This window comes from Lemur catta, chromosome 1 (assembly GCF_020740605.2).
Source record: "Lemur catta isolate mLemCat1 chromosome 1, mLemCat1.pri, whole genome shotgun sequence".
Lineage (NCBI taxonomy): Eukaryota > Metazoa > Chordata > Mammalia > Primates > Lemuridae > Lemur > Lemur catta.
This window is the reverse complement of record NC_059128.1, coordinates 138,657,427-138,680,304: the sequence shown is the minus strand read 5'-3', so window position 1 is coordinate 138,680,304 and position 22,878 is coordinate 138,657,427. Positions and strand designations below refer to the sequence as shown.

At 36.9% G+C, this 22,878-nt stretch overlaps 1 protein-coding gene across 17 annotated transcripts in view; it reads right to left on the bottom strand.

The window, feature by feature from the left end:
• The window catches only part of PARD3 (par-3 family cell polarity regulator), a 568,085-nt gene that overhangs the window by 208,182 nt on the left and 337,025 nt on the right, over positions 1-22,878 (bottom strand). For 10 of the 17 annotated variants that reach the window (XM_045535668.1, XM_045535678.1, XM_045535801.1 and 7 more), the window contains 3 exons: positions 20,550-20,588; positions 8,761-8,949; positions 7,817-7,987 (listed from right to left, as the gene is read on the bottom strand). In XM_045535668.1, coding sequence (XP_045391624.1) covers positions 7,817-7,987; positions 8,761-8,949; positions 20,550-20,588 — 399 coding nt within the window. The remainder of the gene's footprint in view (positions 1-7,816; positions 7,988-8,760; positions 8,950-20,549; positions 20,589-22,878) is intronic. The other 7 variants (XM_045535705.1, XM_045535759.1, XM_045535791.1 and 4 more) reach the window with 1 other exon arrangement.

Here is a 22,878-nt window from a genome sequence, read left to right as displayed (position 1 = left end):
AAACAGCTAGCTGTGTGTTCTAAGTCATGTCGTTCACAAAAATAATATGAGTAAGAAATTTATGTTAGTAAAGCCTTGAAATGAATCTGCTTCAAGGGGGAGCAAAGTCTACTTCACTGCGATCCTCGCAATGTGGGCTCTGAGGTTAACCGCACGGACTAATCTCTTGTGACGCTTTGGTGCCTGCCAGGGACAGGGAGGGCTGTGGGGGGTGGGGGGTGGGCCACGGCACAACATAGCGAGATGAGAGAGAAGACTGCTCATTCTAAACGTGAAACCACAACTGTCGCGCTTCCTCCGTCTGAGCAAATTATTATTTCTGTTAGAAGCTATCATCTGTTTAATACAAATGAGATATTTAATGAAGTTCCGAGTTGTAGACTTATCTCTCCCAGTTTGATAAGCGCTGGGGAGATTGAACGCATTGAAGGGTCAACACAATTACAATTGGAGGCACGTCAAACTGCAGGAGAATAATAAACTCGCAGCGCTGGTGAATTAGACTCAATAAGGTTTAAATTGTGAAATGAGGATTTGTTTTATTAGGTTGTTTTTTTTTTAAATTGCAGATTACAACTGACAGCTTTACTGAGAAGTAAATTAAATATTCAAGGTCTCTGATGTAAAGAAATAAAAGAACAGTTTCTGAAAGCATATAATGCCTAAATTCCAAGATACTCAGGGGAGGTAAAAAAAACAAAAACCAAATAAAACTAATATCCTATGTCTTTAAGAGACTGTTTGAGTTTTTTACATGAACGCATACATTAAAGAATATACATACATTAAGACTTGCTCCGTAAGTCTCTACAAACAAGTCCTGCTGGTTATACAATAATGTATCAGGAAACAGATGACATACCCTCAAGTTTGCTTGAAAAATACATTTAATTGAACTCTATAATGCTGCAATTTCCTAGATGATAAAACCTTTATAAAGCTTCTTCATGAGAAATCCCTAAATATCCCAAAAGGCTATTTTAAAATTTTATCAAGTCAAATAAAAATTCCATTAAGAAAACAGTACATGCGGGCTTTCGAGAGAAAAACAATAAGATGTCTGTTCAGGAAAAAAAAAAAAAAAAAAACGCAAAGCCCTTGAACATTTTCCTGGGAAAGAGTCTACACCTCCCCATCCACGTCTAATTTGCATCTCAAAAGATAGATTTAAATGAAGACATCAGTAGTCTACTACATAAATATTTAACAGAAGATACAATGCCTTTTAATTTCTTTTAAAAAAAATGATTGGGATACACGGTTTTGTTTTAAATCTTTTGATGATTTTTTTGTTGCAAGAACTTGAGCTTAAGAAAGAGAAATGTGTGAGGGTGCACCACCAGCACACAGGAGGAGACAGAGCCAGTGGCCCTGGGAGAACTGCCGGCCTCTGCTCTCCGGGCTGCTCCCACGCCCTTGCGGGCTTCTTACGTATTAACGCCTTATTAAAAATAATCTTAACTAGAAGAAGAACCCACAGTAAACAGAGCTGCGATTCACACTTTGTCGTCTGCCTGTTGTTCTAACGCGCAAAAATTTTCCTCCATCCAACTTAGGTCAGTCCCAAGTAGAAACGGTTGTTTGAACTCTGGGTTCCATCCCTAGGAAAGCCTTTCCTACCTATTAAGGAACAAAAATAGCTCTAGGTTGCAACAAGATAATCCCCCAGTGGTAGGTGTATAGAGTGATACAGTCTTTTGCTAAGGTAATTTGGCAATGTATTATCACAGGTCAAACAATATCCTATTTTTTATTCTGTGACCAGGCTATTTTATTTCACTTTGTGGCCACTAGGCCCAAGGAAATAATAAGCTAAGTGAATAACAAAGATGCATGTGCATCAATTATTTATCGTAACTATTTACAAAGCCATAAAATGTATTTACATCTAAAAAGAATGTAAATGTAGTATGCTTTTAAAAATATCATATAGTGCTTTCATAATTATAAAATAACAAATGCTCTTTAATAACAAAAAGCTGGATATCGTCCAGAGAATATGCTTTTCATTATGTACTTGGCATATTCTTCCTTTCTTAGGAAAAGTTAAAATCTTGGTTTCTTTTAAAAGACTAATACAATTTCTGTGGGTTTTAGTAAAGTCTCGGTCTTGTTGTTCAGTGTGCAATTAGTGAGCTGAATGATGTCTTTCACCTAAAGAAAATATATCCACCATCTCCACTATAAACTTGCAAAGCTGGCGTAGGTATGGCTTTAACCCCCTTCAGAAAACTTAAGCCTGGATCCTACTTAGTAACTGGCAAGACCTTATTATTCGATATTTCAGTCTTTATGAGCATACTCTATTTTATCCCCACGCCTGGCATAGAGCAGGCACTGGAGGAATAATTAGATTAATAAATTCATTCCTAAGAAAAGTCAATGACTCACATTTTCCTTCAAATGACATACTAGGTCTCGTGGAAGTATGCCTTTAAAACTGAGGGCCCAGCATGATGTAGAAATTAAAAGGCATTTCACCTAGATTGCAATTATACATTGTAGAAAATACCAGCATGCAAAGGACAGGTAAACATAAAGCCGCTCATGAAAAGAGGAGAGTGGAGGAAGATTTAGGTACGGGTTCATGTTCTCTTTTCATGCAAGACCACATTTGTTTCCCTTCACATCCCCGTGGGGGTAACAGCAAGAAGCGGGGAGGTGAGGTGAGCTGGCCATGTTAGTCCGTGGCAGAACCAGAATTTAACTGATTCCGTCTGATTCTAAAGCCCGCGCATTTATTGCAAGCTACTTACTTCCCAACACAACTGGCATAGAAATTGCCTGAACAACACAATCACCGTCAATTTAGATCCACATAACTTATGTAAGAGGGACGGACACCTCGCTTCTAAATGACTCTGCTACCTTGGCCTTGTAGCCATTAAGCAAATCATTTGACCTCGTGGCATTTATTCCTTAATACAGAAAATGAAGAGAACCGTAAATGATACCTTAGTCCCCCTTCCTATTCTAACCTAGCTTTCTAATTCTAAGAGGATTAAACTGAGAGAAAGAATTCATTTTAAAGTAGTGCTTGATGACTAAATCCCTCCATATGGGGTCTAAGACAAAAGCTCACCTGGTACCAAGAAAAGGCTTTATGGAAAATCACTTCTAACAAGGATAGCGTGAAATAGCCTGGATGCTATGTTAAATTACAGTCATTTCTACAAATGTTAATTTCCTTAAAATAAGTAAAATGAGCATAATTCTCATATACAGGCTATTTTCAGTGCCCAAGGAATGATGCCAGGAGTTTACACTCACTCCCCTCCACCCTCCTTCAAAGTCCTCAACAAAGGTGTCCTTTGGGCTAAGTGACACCAACTTTTCCCTCCTTGCTCTGTGTATTCCAACGTGCAAACAATGAAAAAGAATGCCAGGGCTTAAAAAATGTTTCTCTAAAAAAGCTAAACTATCCTTTAGGAGCATAAAACAAGGGGAAGACATTTCGGTTTCTTTTAAAACAGAAGAAAAAAAAAAAAACCAATGATTGCTTATGAAATGTTTTAAAATGTAATTAACAGCATTAGCTCTCAGGACAGAAGGAAAGCAAAGGGAATTGGGAATCACTGCCCCCAAATTTACTGTTACTTTTGTTCCGATGGCTGTTTTAGAACTTCAGTTTTTAATACTATTAAGTAAGTAAGTTCTCTTTTTCTTTGAAGAACTCCAGACTCCCCAGGGTGGCTCCCTCCCCGTTCAGTCCATGCTGGTACGTCAGGCCCCGGGCTGGACACCAGTGAAAAGCAGACAGGAACGTGGTAGATGGATGGCGTCCTGGTGGTCTCAGAATTTACAATTCCAGTGAAAGGAAATCAAAAAAGGAAACCATGCTAGCATGACGGCTGCTGGACGGAGCCAAGTGCACAGGGCTACGAAAATATTTTAGAGAGAGAAAACAAAAATCTAAAGACTGTAAGTCTTTGCTAGGACAAGAGACAGAATGAAGTCAAGTGGAAGACCTAGAGGTGAGAGACAGCATCACACATCTAAGGAATTACAAGGAGTGCTGAACAGCTGGAGTGGAGACTGCACAGGGAGGGGCCGGAGGGCAGAGACGCTGATCAGGCAGGTCCCAGTGGACCACAGGATGGAGACTGGCATCCATCCTGGAGACATGGAAAGCTCCTCAAGGGATTTCAGCGGGAGTGACATGATCAATTTGTTTTGTAGAAATATCTGCCTGACTGCAGGGGAGAGAACAAATTGAGGGAGAAAGGCTGATTGCAGAGAAATCTCCTGGGAAGCGGCAGCAGAGGACTCGTGAGAGGATGGAGTCTGAACATGGGCAGTGGCCGTGGGGAGGGAGAAGAGTGGGCTGGGTGCAGAGAGATGCTAGAGGCAGAAGCCATGGGCATAGTGAAGGCATCGGAGCAGTCAAGGGTGACTCCAGATCTCTGGCTTCTACATCTGAAAGAGTGTGATGCCTTGTGAATTAGGAGCCTGGCAGACATACCAGGGACTATTTCCCTGGGCAGGTGGACAGAGGACTCTGGTGCCTTCCCGAGTGGAGTTCTGAGCTGGAAACAGGACCATGGGCTCCAGCCTAACATAGGAGACTACAGACGACCAGGGAGTGGCTACCGGCTAGAGAACATGCACGGAAGGAACAGACCAGGAAGAGCCTCGAGAAACACTAACTAGAGACAAACCCTTAGGGAGAGAGAAGAGCCAGAGTCTGGCAGCAGCAAAACAGAGCAGAGAAGGAAACATTTTGAGAATAAGGTGGTGGCCAGAGACTCCTGAAATACCAAGCAAAACAGACTGAGAAACGGCTTCCAGAAAATGTCCCCAATGTGCTGTGTAGGGACAAATATTAGCAAAGCACAGGGTTTTAAAAGACAGCACCTTCTGAGGGGAGTCAACAGATAATTTTACAGAAAACACAGTAAGATAATAACACAACACTTCCACATATAAGGGAAGGAAAAATGTCACAAAGCACAAAAGATTTTCTTTTTATATATACTCATCTTCTCTAGCTTGAAATCAAGTATGCGAACCCTCGGTGTAAAGATGCGACAGTAAAATAGAGCTCTGTGCAAATGTCCAAGACTGGACTGCATGGCTAATGGATCCAAAAGAAAAGAACTTAGCACATTTTGGCTTGAGTTTCATTCAGGACAGCAAGAGCGCTGTGTTTATTTCAATATTTAGTGCGATATAATTTATACACACCCTCCCAGAGACTTGGGGAGAAGGTTCTCCAAAAGTAATAATACATAAGTACAACAGCAGCAAAATCACGTTATGCCTAATGGAAAGCTGAATGGAGACCTTCTGTCGTCACGTAACTCTAGTTAAACCCTGTCAGTACAAAAGGCTTCTTGCTAGTATTACAAAGATAGCACAGCACTCATGGTAAGATTTTTTTGGGGGGGTATAATTGGTTTATAAGCTTATTCTGTCCTAAGAAATAGTAATAACCAGCAATGTACAAAAATGACACCATAAGGAATATGCAATATTAAAGTCTGTTACTGTCGATTACAGCTATTTCCTTGTTTAAATCATTTTCATTCACATAAATTCATATGCAGAAGTGAATGAGACACAGGGAGGTATTTCTGGGGGATTCTAATTTCATGCACTTTTACAGGGTGACAGGGAATAAAATCAGTCCTTTTATCAAAACATTTTCAGGCTGGTGTAGGTTTGTTTTATTACTGTTTGGGGAACACTAGGAGATAATCTGAATCAGATGAATGAATGTTAATCTTCAGTTCATTTATGACATTTTAAGTCCCCCTATAGCATTCAATGTTTTCTACATCAGAAAACTTTGAGAAGGTAATACAAATTTTAGTTTGTTTTTAAAGCTACCAAGATGATGATACAAGTTCACGAAAGAAGGTAATCCATCTGTTTTATTTACCACTGTGTCTCTAGGATCTAACACATGTTCTGACGTATAGTAGATGCTCAGTAAACCTCTGTGGAATGACTACTGTCCTGTGGAATGTGAAACTATTCAGTTGGCCAAAAGAAAAAGACTTAATAAAGAATGATGTGTCTTGTACACTTACTGTTGAGAATTTTTCGTGTGGCCCCTTCGCGAGACTAACATTAATAGATCAGTTAATGTTTTGGCAATGAGCAAAAGCTATTATTCAAGAATATCAGTCCAGTAGCCTACTCTAAGGGCTTTGCTTTTATATTTATTTTACATAAATATTTTTATGTCCCACTTTCCTGCGCTGAGATTTTTAGTTAAGATTACAGTGTTCTCTTGCTGTTGTGAAAATTCATTTGTTAAGTACTACTAACTCATTATACATTTGGCAAATGAGATAAATCAATAGTCAATAACCTTTCAAAATTGGTCACCTCTACCTTGACTACCCACTGAGCCCAAGACCGTATTTTCTTTAAAAACTATGACTGTAAGGCCAGGCGCAGTGGCTCACGCCTGTAATCCCAGCATTCTGGGAGGCCGAGGCGGGTGGATTGTTTGAGCTCAGGAGTTCGAGACCAGCCTGAGCAAGAGCGAGACCCTGTCTCTACTAGAAATACAAGAAATTATATGGATAACTAAACATATATACAGAAAAAATTAGCCGGGCATGGTGGGGCATGCCTGTAGTCCCAGCTACTCGGGAGGCTGAGGCAGAAGGATCGCTTAAGCCCAGGAGTTTGAGGTTGCTGTGAGGTAGGCTGATGCCACGGCACTGTAGCGCGGGCAACAGAGTGAGACTCTGTCTCAAAAAATTAAAAAAAAAATTAAAAAAGTAAAAAAAAAAAAAAAAAAAATTATGATTGTATTATACATTCAGATGAGCAGTCTTTACCACCTGAAAAGCTTACTTCATATGTTTATTAAACAGAGGTTTTTAAAATACAAAAACACTTAAACAATTTAGATACAATTTTAGTTTTGTACAAATTCCTAGTAATTGTATCTTTGTTAATTTTAAAATATGGGGATCTGAGCATCAATAAAAACAAAAAAACTGAGTTTTTCAATAGCTCTTTTCTGCAAATTTTCAGGTCTAACCTATTTTCTATAGATGGCATATGATTTATCATAAATATGAAATTTAATTTTACTCAGATGTTGATATTATCAAATCCATACATAATTTATTTTTAACTTTCAAATGTTCCCTGAGACAACAAAGTCTGTTTTTGCTTATTTGGGAAAATAGATCAATACCACACTTCAAGAGAGCATGGCTGTGTTTTCCTATTCACTCGTAATTCCACACTGCAGCATGTGTTTAGCAAAAGCAGGGTACTACGCAGTGCAGGTCACTGAAAAAGCAGGCATTCAAAGGATACAGACAGCCCCACAGTGATGGAGAAAGGGGAGACTGGGGAAAGAGAAGGAAGCTTTCACTACTGATAATCTCACAAGAGAACGCCCACAGGTAAGGAAGCCAGGCTGTTCCCCACTAGGGACTCTGGAAGAGGTGTCCCACTTTAGATAAACAAAGGAACAAGCGATTGTTTCTCCCAGGACTGCCACCTCCCAGGGACAACTCTGCTGACTAGGAGAGAAAGCGTTGGCTCTGAGAAACAAAGTGTAGCCCTGTTTTCAAGATGAGAACTCAGCTAAAGGTGCCTTTGAGAGAGACCCTCGTGTTCTATGCCGAGTTGGCCATCCACTTAGGAACATGCTGATCACAGAATTAAGAAAACAAATCACAATCCACTGACAAAGCAAGAAAACTACAGCAAGTAAAGATAATTTAGGGTTATCTGAGGTAAAGTCTGGAACCTGCTATTCTTTGTCTAACGTTAGGACAGAAATGTAGTCTTATTTCGACTTCTGATGCGAGTCATTTGTTGTTTTTTAGTATTTATTTTTTACCTCATGGCACTTGCTTATTCTCCTCGCAACGATGAGCTGGATCATTCCTCGTTTATTGCCCTCGGTAGACATGGAGCGTCTCAGGGTTTCCATGGCGTCTTGGTTAGTCTTGCCCAACAGGGATTCTCCATTTACTGCTATCAGCTGATCATTCACCCGAAGCCTTCCATCCTGGGAAGAAAACAGGTAAAAAAAAAAAAAAAAAAAAAAGTCTTATTAAATTGTCTGCTCTAAAAGAAGTTGCTTTTCCTTTGAGTTGAAAAAATAAAAAAAAATTAAAACAAAGCAGAAAAAAAGTGGGGGCTTTAATCCTAATGGATTACGCCCAATTGAACGCTGGCATAATAACCGTCTATGCAGCCATTGTAGCCTATGTCTATTTCAATCATTTATACACTTGTAAATCAAGTCATTACCATAATCTGTTTACCAAAATAGCATACTAATTCAAAGGACACAAAGTGATTACTTTCTTGCTTCCAGCAACACCCACAGAGGTTATTTACAACCCAAGATATGCAAAAGCTCAAGGCTATTAGACAGTTGCAGAGAAGTGCCCCCTGAACAAACAGCCAGGAAATTTTCTCTAGGCTGAAAAATAGAATAAGTGACCCACATCAGGGGAGAGAAGGGGAAAAGATTAGCGTTTACTAGATGCCGGTGCTGTGCCAGGACCTACGCTAAGTCTTTGCATAGATTATCTTCATTTAGCCAGCATGAGCATGGGCTGTGAGCCCCGTGAGATGAAAACAGAAGAGCTGGAGTTAGGGACTGCATCCCCAAATGACACATCACTGAGATTTCTCCCAGTTGATCATGAATGCGATCTTGTGAAGACACCAGACAATGTCAGTTAACTGTGTACACTTCCAAAGTAGGAATAGGGTTGAAACTACACATTTTTGTGAACATGCGTATGCTTGCTGAAGTTGACACAGACTCACCTTAGATGCTGCTCCACCATTGATAATGGACTTGACAAAGATTCCCAAATCCGCGTGGTTCTCTTTGGACCGGTTACCTTTGACACTGACACCAAGACCGGCAGATCCTGAATCATTCAGTGGAACTTCAAACGTCAGAAATTCCCTGGTGCCATCAGGTGTGAGAACAATATCCTCATCTTCTGCTTTCTAATAGGGAACAAAATTGCACAGGACGTTATATTCCAATGGTTCTTTCTCTCACTTATTTTTAAAGACAGCAGTTCTTTAATCATAACAGGCACAATATTTCCACCAAAGTTCCATGCCACGATCCATAACAGTGCCTGTGCACGCCTTCCAGATGATTTCCAGAACCAGCTGTTAATATTTTTATGTAGCACTTACTTCAACATGAAAACAAACCTAAACCAGATTTGAGAAATACAGGGAAAAGATATTGTGGAAAGACTGAAGACATGGAGATGCCTAGAGATTTGGAATTTTTTTTTTCTTTTTTGGTCTGTTTATATATTCTAAGCCACAAGAGAAAAACAGTAACAACTGGAGTCCAAATAAATAAATACAATTCATTTGTCTCCTTTTTTTCCATTCCAAATTCCCAATGTTACTAATAGTTTAATGTTCACTAATGGTGTATCCTCTTTATTCACAAACAGCAGCAAATCCGGATGATATAGTATCATCAAAAAAAGATATTTAGGTTCAGAGAGCCACCGAAGAGTTTTAACCTTCAACATCCATAAGATCAAGTGGAAGTAACAACATCAGAGAAAATTTTTCCACAATGTTGTACCCCACATAATATTATCCAAGTAATTTTAATTAGTTACTTGCAATATCAAGCTTTAATTTCATAACTGTAGTCACCAAGTACACAAGATGACTGTTCTAGAATAGAACACATTCAGGATACATAAATTCTTGCTCATCTCCCTTAAAACTAAGAAGAAATGAAAGCTGAATGGATAACCTAAGGCAATACAGAGATGACATATTCTGTCATTAAGAAATGTTGCACTTGCCGGGCGCGGTGGCTCACGCCTGTAATCCTAGCTCTGGGAGGCCGAGGCGGGTGGATCGCTCGAGGTCAGGAGTTCGAGACCAGCCTGAGCAAGAGTGAGACCCCGTCTCTACCAAAAATAGAAAGAAATTATCTGGCCAACTAAAAATATATATACAAAAAAATTAGCCGGGCATGGTGGCTCATGCCTGTAGTCCCAGCTACTCGGGAGGCTGAGGCAGTAGGATCGCTTAAGCCCAGGAGTCTGAGGTTGCTGTGAGCTAGGCTGATGCCACGGCACTCACTCTAGCCCGGGTAACAAAGTGAGACTCTGTCTCAAAAAAAAAAAAAAAAAAAAAAAAAAGAAATGTTTCACTCTGTAAGAGGAAGGGCTCTGCCTTCGGAGCTCCTCTTCAGCAATCGCACCGTGGCGGACTTCAACCACCACCACACGGCCATCTCCAAACCAGCGAGGCTGGAACTCCAGTTCAATCTTAGTATTTCCAACCATGTAACAGACATGTACTACAGGCTCTCTGAATCAAAACTACATGCCTCATGCAGTCCCAAACCTATTCCGCCTTCTTTTCTCTCACGCACTTAGTCAATCAAAGTTTGAATTATCAAATTATAATTGAAGAATGGTTAAGCCTTATTATGGTACATCGTTAGGCTTGAATATAATGTATCCTTAATAAAGACTGTGCTTGTAAAAAATATTCAATTACACAAATAAAATAGGCTACTGCAGAGTGAGGGAAAGTAGGTAGAATTCAATGTTTATCTTTGCAACCTACACCAAGTTTTTGAAATTTTCTAATAAGAATCAAAATAATTGTAAAAAGGAATCTGGGAATTTAGCATGCAATCTCAGATGTCTCAATTAGATAAAGTTTTACAAGTACAGTATTTATCAGGATGCGTTCCTTTTTAGGTTATCATAATACAAGTAAAATGGAATTTTTAAATCTTCAAATCCATAGCAATGTGATTTTTAAAGTGGTATTTCTAATTTACTAATATTCAGCGTTAACATTTTGTGATAAGACATTATTTGTACTGTCTCAAAAAATGGCCTCATAGTTATTAAGGAGAGGAATATTCAAATAAAAGAAAATTACTAATCTGTTTAAACATGAAAACTATATAATAAACAATGCAAAATAAGAACAAGTTGAAAAGAAACGGGCAATAGCTATGGTAACTATGCAAATTAAATACATTTTAGCATCAAAGTCCAAAGAAAGCCTATGCCTGCTCATTATTAAAACTTTCTCATATTTAAAATATTCCCAGACAACAAGTGTAGCTCAAATAAAACCAGTGTATTGAGGAGAAATAAAGATCAAAAACCCATATCAAAATATTGACATCATATCAAATTTATTATACAAAAGTATCTTTATACACATGTTTTGCTCTATAAACATAGATGTTCAATTCCCTTTTAATTTTGGTCCATATGGTTCAAAACAAAGAATGTTAAATAATGACGGTGGGTGAATGAACAGCACTACCTCAACATAAAATCTGTTATGAAAATATCAAGTATAGGCAAACGTTGATGTTTCAAATACAAAATAGTACCAATGGCATTGAAAAATATAGTCCGCCCCCCTCCCCCTTTGACTTTAAATTTAGAATTGAAAGAAAAAAATCACTCTGTTAATTATTTATATTCCTGGCAAAGCTGAACTTGAATAAACATGGAAAACAAAGATAGTCCTTACAGGTCTAACCACTCAGTGTGTCTACTTGCTTCGATTCTGGAAGGTTCGTAATTGCTACTTGCTGATGTGAATCTACAAGTTGGCTTTTTAATGTTTACTGACTTTGACATTCCCATAATATTTTATGAAGGCTTAAAATTCTCATTTTTTTTCCTACTTGAAAAATCAAGATAAGGAGCTGACTGCATACATGAATAAAAATTTTAATCAACTGGAATCATTTCCCGCCTGCCGTACTTTGACCCTGTTTTAAAGGAGACTGTATTCCTTTACTATCTGAAACACGAGATAGTTTCATTTATTACAAAAACTGCAGAATGGGAATCATCTTCCTTTTCAGCTTTCTTATCAAGTTGTAAATCATTATCATCATTAAAAACGATTGAGAGACCTCGTTTCATTTGATAGTTCATTATTAATCAATTTGGCTCTTAACACTGAAATTCAGCTTTTAGAACATAGTTCTCTGGCAGCAAAACGTTAAAGAAAATTTTGTTCTTCAAAAGCCATTTGAAATGCTATGTTATTGAGAACTTTCACGAAGTCACACTGGTATAGGGACCTCTGCATTCTGACATAAAGTAGAAGCTAATTTTCTATCACCTAGTTATTCTATCCAGATTCTGCACCTCATCCACTATATCTTGAGTCAAGTTCAAAAATCAAAATTCAAGTTCAAAATGCAATAAATGTTTTTTTCTTTGACTTGCTCCTCTCGTCCTCTGTGCCTGTCCTATCACTGAAGCACACGTGTCCTGTGTGTGGCTCACGGATACACATCTATGTACACTTCGAGTGCATTTTCTTTTTCTATCAATGCAATGACCAGCTCTTCCTCTGCCCATTTCTCCATTGGCATTTTTTGGTCATTTAATGCCCAGAATAAAAGGCCATCTTTGCTTAGCATATTAGAAAGAGGGAACCTGCTGAATGGGTACTGTAAAAGCTCTTTACTTTCCTGCCCTCTTCAACAGCAGAAAAGATGCACATTTATATTTGTAGTGAGACAAAAAAAAAAGTCACAAGTGGCCACCACCATGGCCCAACTTTCCTTCTTCCTTGAATAACAGCCCAATAGCCTCGAGGACACAAGGACACAGCTGGCCCACTGGCCTGAGTCTGCAGTTAATCTGCAGCACAGGTGTGTCTTTCAAACAAGAAATAACAGATGGTTATGTTAAGCAGCAGAAAACAGTCACAAGAGGAGTAATCTCTGAGCCTCAACATATAAAAATTTTTGTAAGGCTGTACAAAATACTGTGAAGAGACACATATAAAACATGGTCTGTGCACATATCATAGAAGACCATAAAATTAAAGAAGGGAGTGCAATATCCGATTTGGGGCTCTGCAAACAAATAAATGATTGGGTGAACATTTAATAACTCCACTATCATTAGTCGATTTCTCTTAACATTTGCCCTTGTCCATAGTCATTATCTTTAATGCACAAATCCCTGATAAAATAACAAAAAGATGAACACTCCCATACCAAGTGGAAAATGTAAATAAGCCACTCACTAAAGATGAGTGAAACAATGAATAAACCTCCAAGTGCAAGGTTCACTCTTACCTGCAGTGAAACACGTGCAAATTAATCTATCAACAAACATTATCAAATTGCTACTTTTTTTTTTAAATAATGATATCCAACAAAGCAGAAAGGGTAGTGACATGGTCACGTTCCTGCACTGCTGTAAAGTGTAAAAAGATACAACGTTTATGGAAGCTAATTTGACGAAGTTTATCAAAAGCCTCTACAGTTTGCATATTGCTTAACCCAGAAATATTACTTTTAGTAATACGGCCTAAAAAACTAATTGTGATCAGGTACAAAGATCTAACTGTGAGGATATTAACTTTTAATTACGAGAGCCAAAACTCAAAAACAACCTACATGTATGACACTAAGTTAAGACGTATTTACACAACTAAGATATATTTACAGAATGGAATGCTATTCAGCTAATTTTGTGTCTTAGGAAAATATCTTGTAAGACAGAGAAGTATTTATGACTAAGAAACTGGGTTTCAACCTACATGTATGACCCTAAGATATATTTACACAATTAAGATATATTTACATAATGGAATGCTATTCAGCTAATTTTGTGTCTTAGGAAAATATCTTGTAAGACAGAAAAATATTTATGACTAAGAAACCGGGTTTCACCCTGTGGGTGCTTCCCAACTTCTGGTATGTCAGAAACCTCAACAACTTATTTTTATAAATTGTTTAATGTCTGTCTTCCCAGATCAGTAGAAGCTCCACAAGGGAGGGATTTATGTCAGTCTTCACTTGTGCCTGGGACAGGACATTTATTAGCTATTGGATATGTGCCTGGGATGTGATATATATTAGCTATGCAGGTAGACAAGAAAATCATAAAAATATCTATCAAGTGATGACACTGAAGTCACAGAATTGCAAAGCGATTTTTACTTTCTGTGCTTGACTGAATTTTCCACAGTCAATAGACATGACTTTTATAATGTATAAAAATCCACTGTGTACCATTTCTTTAATTCTCCTTCCTCAAAAACACAACGTGAGGGAGGGGGAATTGGTGGAGGGCAATACAGATGATCCCTGACTTATGACAGTTCAACAAGGATTCTTGAACTTTACAATGACACCCACGAATCATTTTTTCACTTTCAGTGTTCTATAAACTACAGAAGATATTCAACACTGACATATCAAGTAGGCTTTGTGTTAGATGATTTCGCCCAACTGAAGGCTAATGTAAGTGTACTGCGCACATCCCAGGTAGGCTAGGCTAGGCTGTGATGTTAGGGACGTTAACTGTATTCAAGGCATTTGAGAGTTAATGATATTTTCAGCTTTTGATGGGTTTGTAAGTCACACCTATACCTGAGCAGGGGCTGTTGCAGGGGGAGGGAAAGGGGCAATAGATGAGCACCTTACAATGCCAGCAGACCACGAATCTCTCACCTGACGGACATTTTCACAGACGTTAAAGAGAGGATACACTGACACCACATACAGAGATCAAAGAATACACAGGTATTGCTGACAAACATGAACCATTTATGTTTTTAATGAAGAGGAAGATTTTTTTAAATAGAGAAATTACCTGATTTTATATTTTTTTCTTGCATAAAAGAATAACCCTCCAATCATACTCCAACACTTCTTTAAGTTCTATATTTTAATGTATCCCATATGTGAAATGAACATTTCTGTATGTTATTCGTGCTGGGATGTTAAGGTTAATTATTCTTAGTAATAAAGTTAAAATGTCACATCTGGCTTTATTGCGCTCTTTTCTAATTCGCATGGTACATGCCAAATATGTTTTAAAAGGCTTTTTTAAATTTTTGCACAATAAAATACTGAAAAAAAAAATGTTTTGTACCGTACTTAATCTCTAATGTTATAAGCCAGAAAAATACTTATCCAATCAAAGAAAGATTAGACAAAAACAAACTGACGGACAGTCTCAAAGTAATCTGCTCTTCAAAAATTAAAAATTGGCTCTAAGTAATTTGCTCTGCAAAAATGAAAACAAAGATAAGTTAAAGAAATGTCCCACATTAAAGGAGAATAAAGAGACGTTACAACTAAATGCCAAGCATGATGCTGAATTGGGAAGTGGACCAAATTCAATTCTTATTTATTCATTCATTTTTTTATCCATTATGCCATAAAGGACATTAACTGGGGCAATAGCAATACAACATTATTAAATCAATGTTAATTTACTGATTTTGATAACGATAATGCAGTTACATAAGAAAATGTCTTTGTTCTCAGGACAGACACACTGAAGTATTTAGGGATAAAGGAGAATTATGTCTACAATTTATTCTCAATTCAGAAAAAAATTATATGGGGAGAAGGAAGGACTAGGTAGAGGAAGGAGGAGGGAAGAAAATTACATTAAATATGGTAAAATATGAACAATTGGGGAATGTGGGCAAAGGGTATATTGGAGTTCTCTGTACTATTCTTGAAGATTTTCTGAAAGTCCATAGTTTGGAATAAAAATTACATGTAGTAATTAACCCAGAATAGTTTTGCTACATCTAAAACAATCTTTATCATAACTTGAGTTCAATAGCAAAAAAAAAATCATACAATAAATTACAAAGATATCAATTTTATCACTATGTTGCAAAAGGCTGATAATTAAAAAAAACTAAAATGTACTTCAAGGAAAAACACACTAAACATTAAGAAGTCATTTCCTTACTACAGTAATAGTAAGCCAATTCAAATGAATTCCTTAAAAATTGGTAAGGAGATTCACTACACATAATCATTACTATTTCTGTAAAACGAAAATATTACTCTGGCCCAATTTTTCAATAAGGTTCTTTTAAAAAATAAGTTTAAATAAACATAAAGAGCTAGAAGTAGCATACATTTTATAAAATTTATTTGGATGACAGCAACATTTGACGCTCAAAACCAAACTACTGAGAGGTCAACATAGGATTAGCGTATGTCAATATAAATCTGCAACAAAAGCTCAAATAAGAGAGACTCAAATAAGAGAGTTTTGTACACTGCCATGTGTGTTCTCTAGAGTATGAACATTAATTTACAGGACAGTCCTAAAGAAGTGTTTAATGATGAGTTTACAGTTTTGGATGAAGAGGTCCCAGCTCACAGATTCGCTCCGTGATTAGGCTCCTATGTGCTCTGACTCAACTGTTTTCTTAACTTACGGTGGATCAATATGGCTGCCTGCACCTGATCTACTATAGCCCTGGGTTAAATGAACCTGTTAATGACCATGCTTAATGTCTGGCTAATTTCTAAATCGAGGCTATAACCCTACTTTCTGAAGTTAGGCTACCAAGATCTCTCCTGGAATTCAGGAAGGTTCCCAAAGAATCCCCAATATATCCCTGTAACTTCTGTAGGGAAAGGCCACTAGCTCTTTTCAGAATGCACTTTGAATTTTTGATATTGCAGGGTATATTATGTCTTATCTCCATGGTCTAAGTATTGTTGCTAAACTACTGCCCCACACTGCAGACTTGGACTTGCTAGCCTCTACAACTGCATGAGCCAATTCTTTATAATAAATCTCTTTATACACACACACACATCCTCTTATCGCTGATGCTCCTCTAGAGAACCCTAGTACACACATAGTCCAACCGGAACATCACACCATATCAAGTGAATACATTTCACAGGCTTTTCTAAGGCAAAAGAGTTTGTCTAGGACATGGAACAGATGATCTTGAACTTTTGCTAAAGAATTCAGCTTTCTAATTTTGAATGAGCAACCTAACACTAGAGATTTCTCATCTTCCATTCTCATTAATTTATAACATATTTAGAAGAACTTAACATCTCAGAAATTCAAAAGGTCTGCTAACCATTAACCTTATTCATCTAATCTTAATGACCTATTTTATTTCTCAGACTAAATCAGTTGTGGGTTGTTACAATAACCAACCCACAAATGAATGGACAGAGCTTTTACTTTGGGTAAGTGTAGGAGCTATGTACTTTAGGATGTATCTGCTCTCAAGGTGCTAACAACCCCGTGAAAGTGTAAATAACATCAGAGAATTTAAATAATAAAAGAAGACAACTTCATTCTCCATATGAAAACAGCACACACAGACAAAGATGATGAAGTATGAGAGAAGGGAGAGAATCGTAGCTCTGGCCTGGGAAAGCCTTATGCGACAGGTAAAAGTGCGTAGGGCTTCGAAGTCACCCATCCACATGGACAGGCAAAGACGGGAGAGCACACAAAGAAGACAAAGGTGTTTGCAAAGTCGGTCACCAGGCTGGGAAAGGAAAAAAGTGTCCTGGAGCAGTGAACACAAATCATTAACACTAAGTGCATGTTCCAGTGGAGCCTACATAGCAGTCCATTATCAATATAAAAAGATCAAGATGATCTCTTCTCACCAACTTGACTGATGAGATGCCATCTCAGCCTGGAGTCCTTTTTTACTTATTTATTTTAGCAAAATTTATCAACAGTCAATGGGCAACTCCTACTGTATTATCTTAACCTATGTATGTATTAACATTTTTTTTTTCCACTCTCATATGAAACTGTTCTACAACAACCAACTGCAGAGTCTGCAGTCAGAGACAACCTGAGTACATTCTTGACTCCAAGATTTGGAACATCCTAAGTTTAATCCTTTTTTCCTATTACTTAAATAGGAATATATCACCAGCTAAGTCATGGACATTGGAAAGACTAAATGAGCTAATCCACAGAAGGAGTTTTTGCACAGTGACAGATGAATAAGTATCAGTCACTGATGGTCCTGCAATGTTGTAAGAAATGCTAAACATTAAAAGTCAAAGAAACTATCTTCTACTTTCTGTGAACCTGTGTAGTAAGTCATATTTAGTACCTGATAGCAATAACATATCTCCTTTAGGAAAAGAAACATAATTCTACCCACAGGTACCTTTCCTGTGGTTTAAAGTGAATAGACCACAGTTTGCTCCAAAACCACCCGGCAAAGCCCAAAATGAAAACTGGGCACTGGACTCAGATTTGTGGTGAAATCATTGGTGCTCACCCCTGACCCCAAACATCTAGGCACTGAGAAAAAACGTAATCTAGGATTTCACTGGCCTGGAACCCAAAGCAAAAGAAAACCACTAAAAAACACTAAACACCAAAAGCCTGTCTCGAAGTTTTCCTTGAGTTCCAAGAACTGGCCACATTTAAAATGACTGAAACGGACCCTTGCCACCAAAGGGCACAAAGAGGAGCAGAGACCTGTCTCATCTGTTTTTAAAATTATAATGTTAACATTAATTTTACAACCCAAACTGGTATTGCATAGCCAGAACACACAGAGAAGCACAGATATGAGAGGACACATGAAAAATTAAGAAACAAACAAAAAAAAATCTGCAACAAAACTGTGCCTTTGACTTGGTTTGGAAAACTTGTATCAGAAAAAAATGTCCAATTGTAATCAGAAGTCAGACACACATACTCATCGGTGTGCATGTAACTTCCTTAAGGTGACTCTCAGTTGCTCTGACACGCTATTGTGAGCACACAAAGCTCATCGACTGGAATGTGCCCTGCATTTCTTAACAGAATACCACGCTGAAAGTGGCAGCTTCTCCCTCAGTGACTGAAAAAGTTAATGGCGAATCATCAATTTCCTCAATAGAACTGACCACATGCTTTGAAAACACATGCCTATCTTTACTATTTATATCATTCATTTTCCATCTCAGATTGTCTGAGACATTAAGAGATACAGTTTGTGAAGTCATTCTGTTTTCCAAAAAGTTCTATGATATTAAGATTCTAAACCACAAAGGAGTGATACTGCATCCAAGGATCACACTGAAATATTTGCCCCTTTAGCATTTATTTTATATACACAAACACGACTCTGTCAATCGACACTCTTATGACATTTTGGCTTCGTCATGCTTACACAGGCATTCGTTATTAACCCAAAGTTAACGGATACATTCCAATATATTGTCTCTTAAGACTTTTTAGTAATCTTTTAGGTTTAAATTAATAATTAACTGGGATTTATTTTGATGTATGGTGAGAAAAAGAAACTTCTTTTAAAGTAAATGGCCCATTGTTCTAAACACTAAGTAAACCATCCTTTACTACTAATTTGAAATGCCATCTTTAACATTCATGCAAAAAGATATCCATACTATGTTTCTATAATTCCTAATTTAAATGACCTACTTGTCTATTCCTGCAACAATACTGTTATAAGTATATGCTGTTCTAAGTATTGTAGTTTTACATTATACCCTGCCACAATTATTGTCTTTTTAAACAGTAGTATAAATTGCTATTGTACCCCATTTTATTCTTTATAATGAATTTGTCCAATTTCCCCTCTCCTTCTAACCTACGCCTCAACAAATACCATTGTGATTTTGATTAGGTATCATTAACTGATTTTGTAAACAAAAAAATTAAGGCTATGACTTTTCTGTTTACTATGATGCATATTTATTAACGCACAATATTCTCAAGGTTGTTCACTGATTTTCCTCTGAGATCTGACCTGTCATCCATTTTTAGAATTACGGAGTATTTGAAAAATAACATGATTGTATGTTTGTAAGTTCAAAGTTGTCTGTTTATGAATCTGTATAGAAATTCAAACCTATTCATTATGTTACTCAAATCCTTTATATTCTGAATTTATTGTCTACTTAATACAACAATTTTTGTAAAAACATATACTAACATTACTCACTGTGGCTATGGTTTTGTTAAATTTTCTACTTACAAGAGTTTGGGAAGGATGGCTTTTTCTGCTATGTTGTTTGATGTAAAAAAAGATGGTGATTGTTAGAATACCTAACTAGATAATATTATGTGTCAATACAAAATGCCGTTTTATATCCCATGTGACACAGTATCATGAAGACTGTTAGGGTGTTTTTTAATTTCAGTGCGTCAGTTCCGCCTGCTGGAACCTAACATACTCCGGTATTTCCAACTCTGTCTTAGGACTTGTCTTCTAAACAGGACACGACTATGTTTCCATTTTAATGTGAGCTGTGAGTACTTGGCTTTTATTAAGAGAAAGTACCGCTTTTATAGTTATTATGACAACTATATTTAGCCAAATACTAACATATCATTTTAATTTTCCTGTTTAATGATACTGTTTCATTGTATTCTCTTAGGCTCTCCCTTTTTTGTTTCCATTCCTGAGCCAAGGTTTTTATTTTTACTTTTTTCCCCTTTGTAGCCGCTTACAATATAGCATTTCACAACTTATGAAATACTTTGCGTATTTGTCAAACTACCACGCTCACCAATTTTTGGTCCCTCTTACTATGCAAGTGAATAGGAAATTACTGTATCTCTTTTTTTCAATCTGCCTGACCAAAAATAATCACAAAATATACTCCATTTGGGGTGGTAACAATAAGTCACCTTAAAATAAGACCAATTCAGAATTTAATAAACCCATGTATTAACTATCATGAGCCAAGAAAAGGCAGGACAAGTAACTTCATATTAAATTAGTAAGAAGTTAGTTCCATTTATCTTTCCAACATCTCTGCACCCTGCAAAAGTCAAAGCTCTTACCGTTTCTTTTGGAATCTGCATCTGGCTTGGCTCTGCATTCTAGAAGAATTGAAGAAAAACATAAATACAGACTGACCAAAGCCATCTTCAACACACAGGGACACGACGCTTTATTGTAAAGGAAATTTTGTTGACTCTCAAAAGCCACAAAATATATAAAGGGTGATTATATTATGGCTGATGTATTACTATCGTCCAAACTTCCACTGATGTCTGTGTTCATGTGTGTGTTTTAAGAAACTTTTCTAGATGGAAATTTCTACTTGCGCACTCACAGTACATCATGAATTTATCATCTGGAGGAAAACAAATCTTACCAGACTGCTTTCCTAATCATGGCACTGTATCTAATTTTGTCTTTTAATTTCCCCAATCAAATCGAAGTTTTAAGGTATAGGATCATTTGATAGCTAGACCAGATAATAACAGTCTGAACCACAGTCTGAACCACAAGCTTCATACTTTAAGATATTACACAGGGAATAAACGTGATTTTTTTTTTCATATAGAGTTGCTTTAATTATATGGGTACTTCCAAGGTTGATTTATAAAAAAAGCACGTATTGATAAAAGTATTTCAATTTAGACACACAGAATTTAAACACAGACACCCCAAACAGAAGAAGAGAGTTATGTCAATTGGATTTCAAAGATCATTTTTAAATGTCCCCCACTCTAAGTTTTTAGGATTTTATAATTTTAAATCTTGAAAAGCAGCTGCAACATGCATAAGAGACTGACGGCCTACTGGCTCACTTCTTAATGAAAAGCTCACAAGCAATAAATTAAATAACCAAGAAAAAAAAAAAGAGGCAGCAGAAGGGAAAAACAGAAGCCTGGAAGATCAAAATTGGACAAGAAGAACCTGAATAACCTTAAGCTGGCTATGTGTTGGCACTAACTCTGGAAAAGGCTGCTTCAGAGCACTGTGCAGGCTTTGGCAGTCTAATAATGTGAACTATCGCGGCTCAGATACATGGAGGAGAAATTAAAGCTTCATCAAATCACGTGTAAAGCTTAGTTGTTTTGTGTTTTTTTTTTTTTAAGTGCTCATTTACAATTTAATAGAGACATCTCCAGATTTAGGATCAGGTGGCATTTTAAGCACAAAATTGGATAACAGTGGGGGGAAAACGCAAAACTGAATTTAAATTGAGAAATAATGCATTAAACATTTTTAAATATAAAGAAGTTCTCATAATGTATTCGAAATCTACTTAAAACAAAAGTGTTCACTTTTCAATCCTATCAGTCTGAAATTTCCAACAAAATCAAAGTTTTAGATACGTATGTAACCAAGGGATAGAATATTCGTAAGTGAAATTTATCTTTATAATTAACATTTATAGCTATGTATCATTTATATAGAGAATAAAATATTTATCCTATTTATAATAAAAGGAAAATTTTATCCACTATGATACATCCATACTCAAAGACATAAATTAAGTGAATTAGGACTATATGAAAAATTTGGGGACTGCGTCCTTAAAACCTTGCCACTCTAAGTTTATAAAAATTGTTGTTTAGGAAAAGCCAAAAGCTAGCTAAAAGAGATGTTGTATGTTCTAAGATGATTCAAGTAGACTCTGTTTTGAAATATTTAAAATACCACTTGTACTTGAAATAAAACACTTTCTCAGCACATCAAAAGAGAAAGGCAACTCCTCCAATTATGTCACTTTTATATATAAATGAATCCCTAAGCACTTCTTGTAGAAAACCGTTCAAAACTATGGAAATTCAAGACACATATTCTATTCACACCTATGCCACGGAAATGCCCGTTTAATAGTTAGAGGCAGACTGATGTATGTACAAAAAGTGAAGCAGATAGGTTGCAAACAAATGCCTTTTCATTTCGTTTATGCCACCCCAAATATTGCCACCTATATTCGTAATCAATAGCCATAGGGCATATTGCCACTTACGTCTTTTTGTTTTCAATAATAGTTTTTTTTTAAGGTACTCTTTTTCACACAACAGTAAGCAAGCATCTTTATTTGGCTTAGCGACACGTACTACGAAAATCTGAAATATGAAAATTTGTCATATGTAGTGGGAAAGATGGCAAGCTTTCAGCGACAGCCTGTGGAGTGACAGTTCTGAGATAATCAACGTCTCTGTGTTCAGTCAGTCCATCTGAGAGTGTACAGTGATAAACACTAGATGTCCCAGAAAATATCCCTATAGTCTGATGTTTAAACACTCCTCCATTCCTTTCTGTGGATACCCATTTCTAACACTAAGGGTGTATTGGAGAAAAGCATGCTTGTATTGAGTTAGGGCTAGAAGAAATATTAGACATAGAAACTCTTTGGAAAATGTT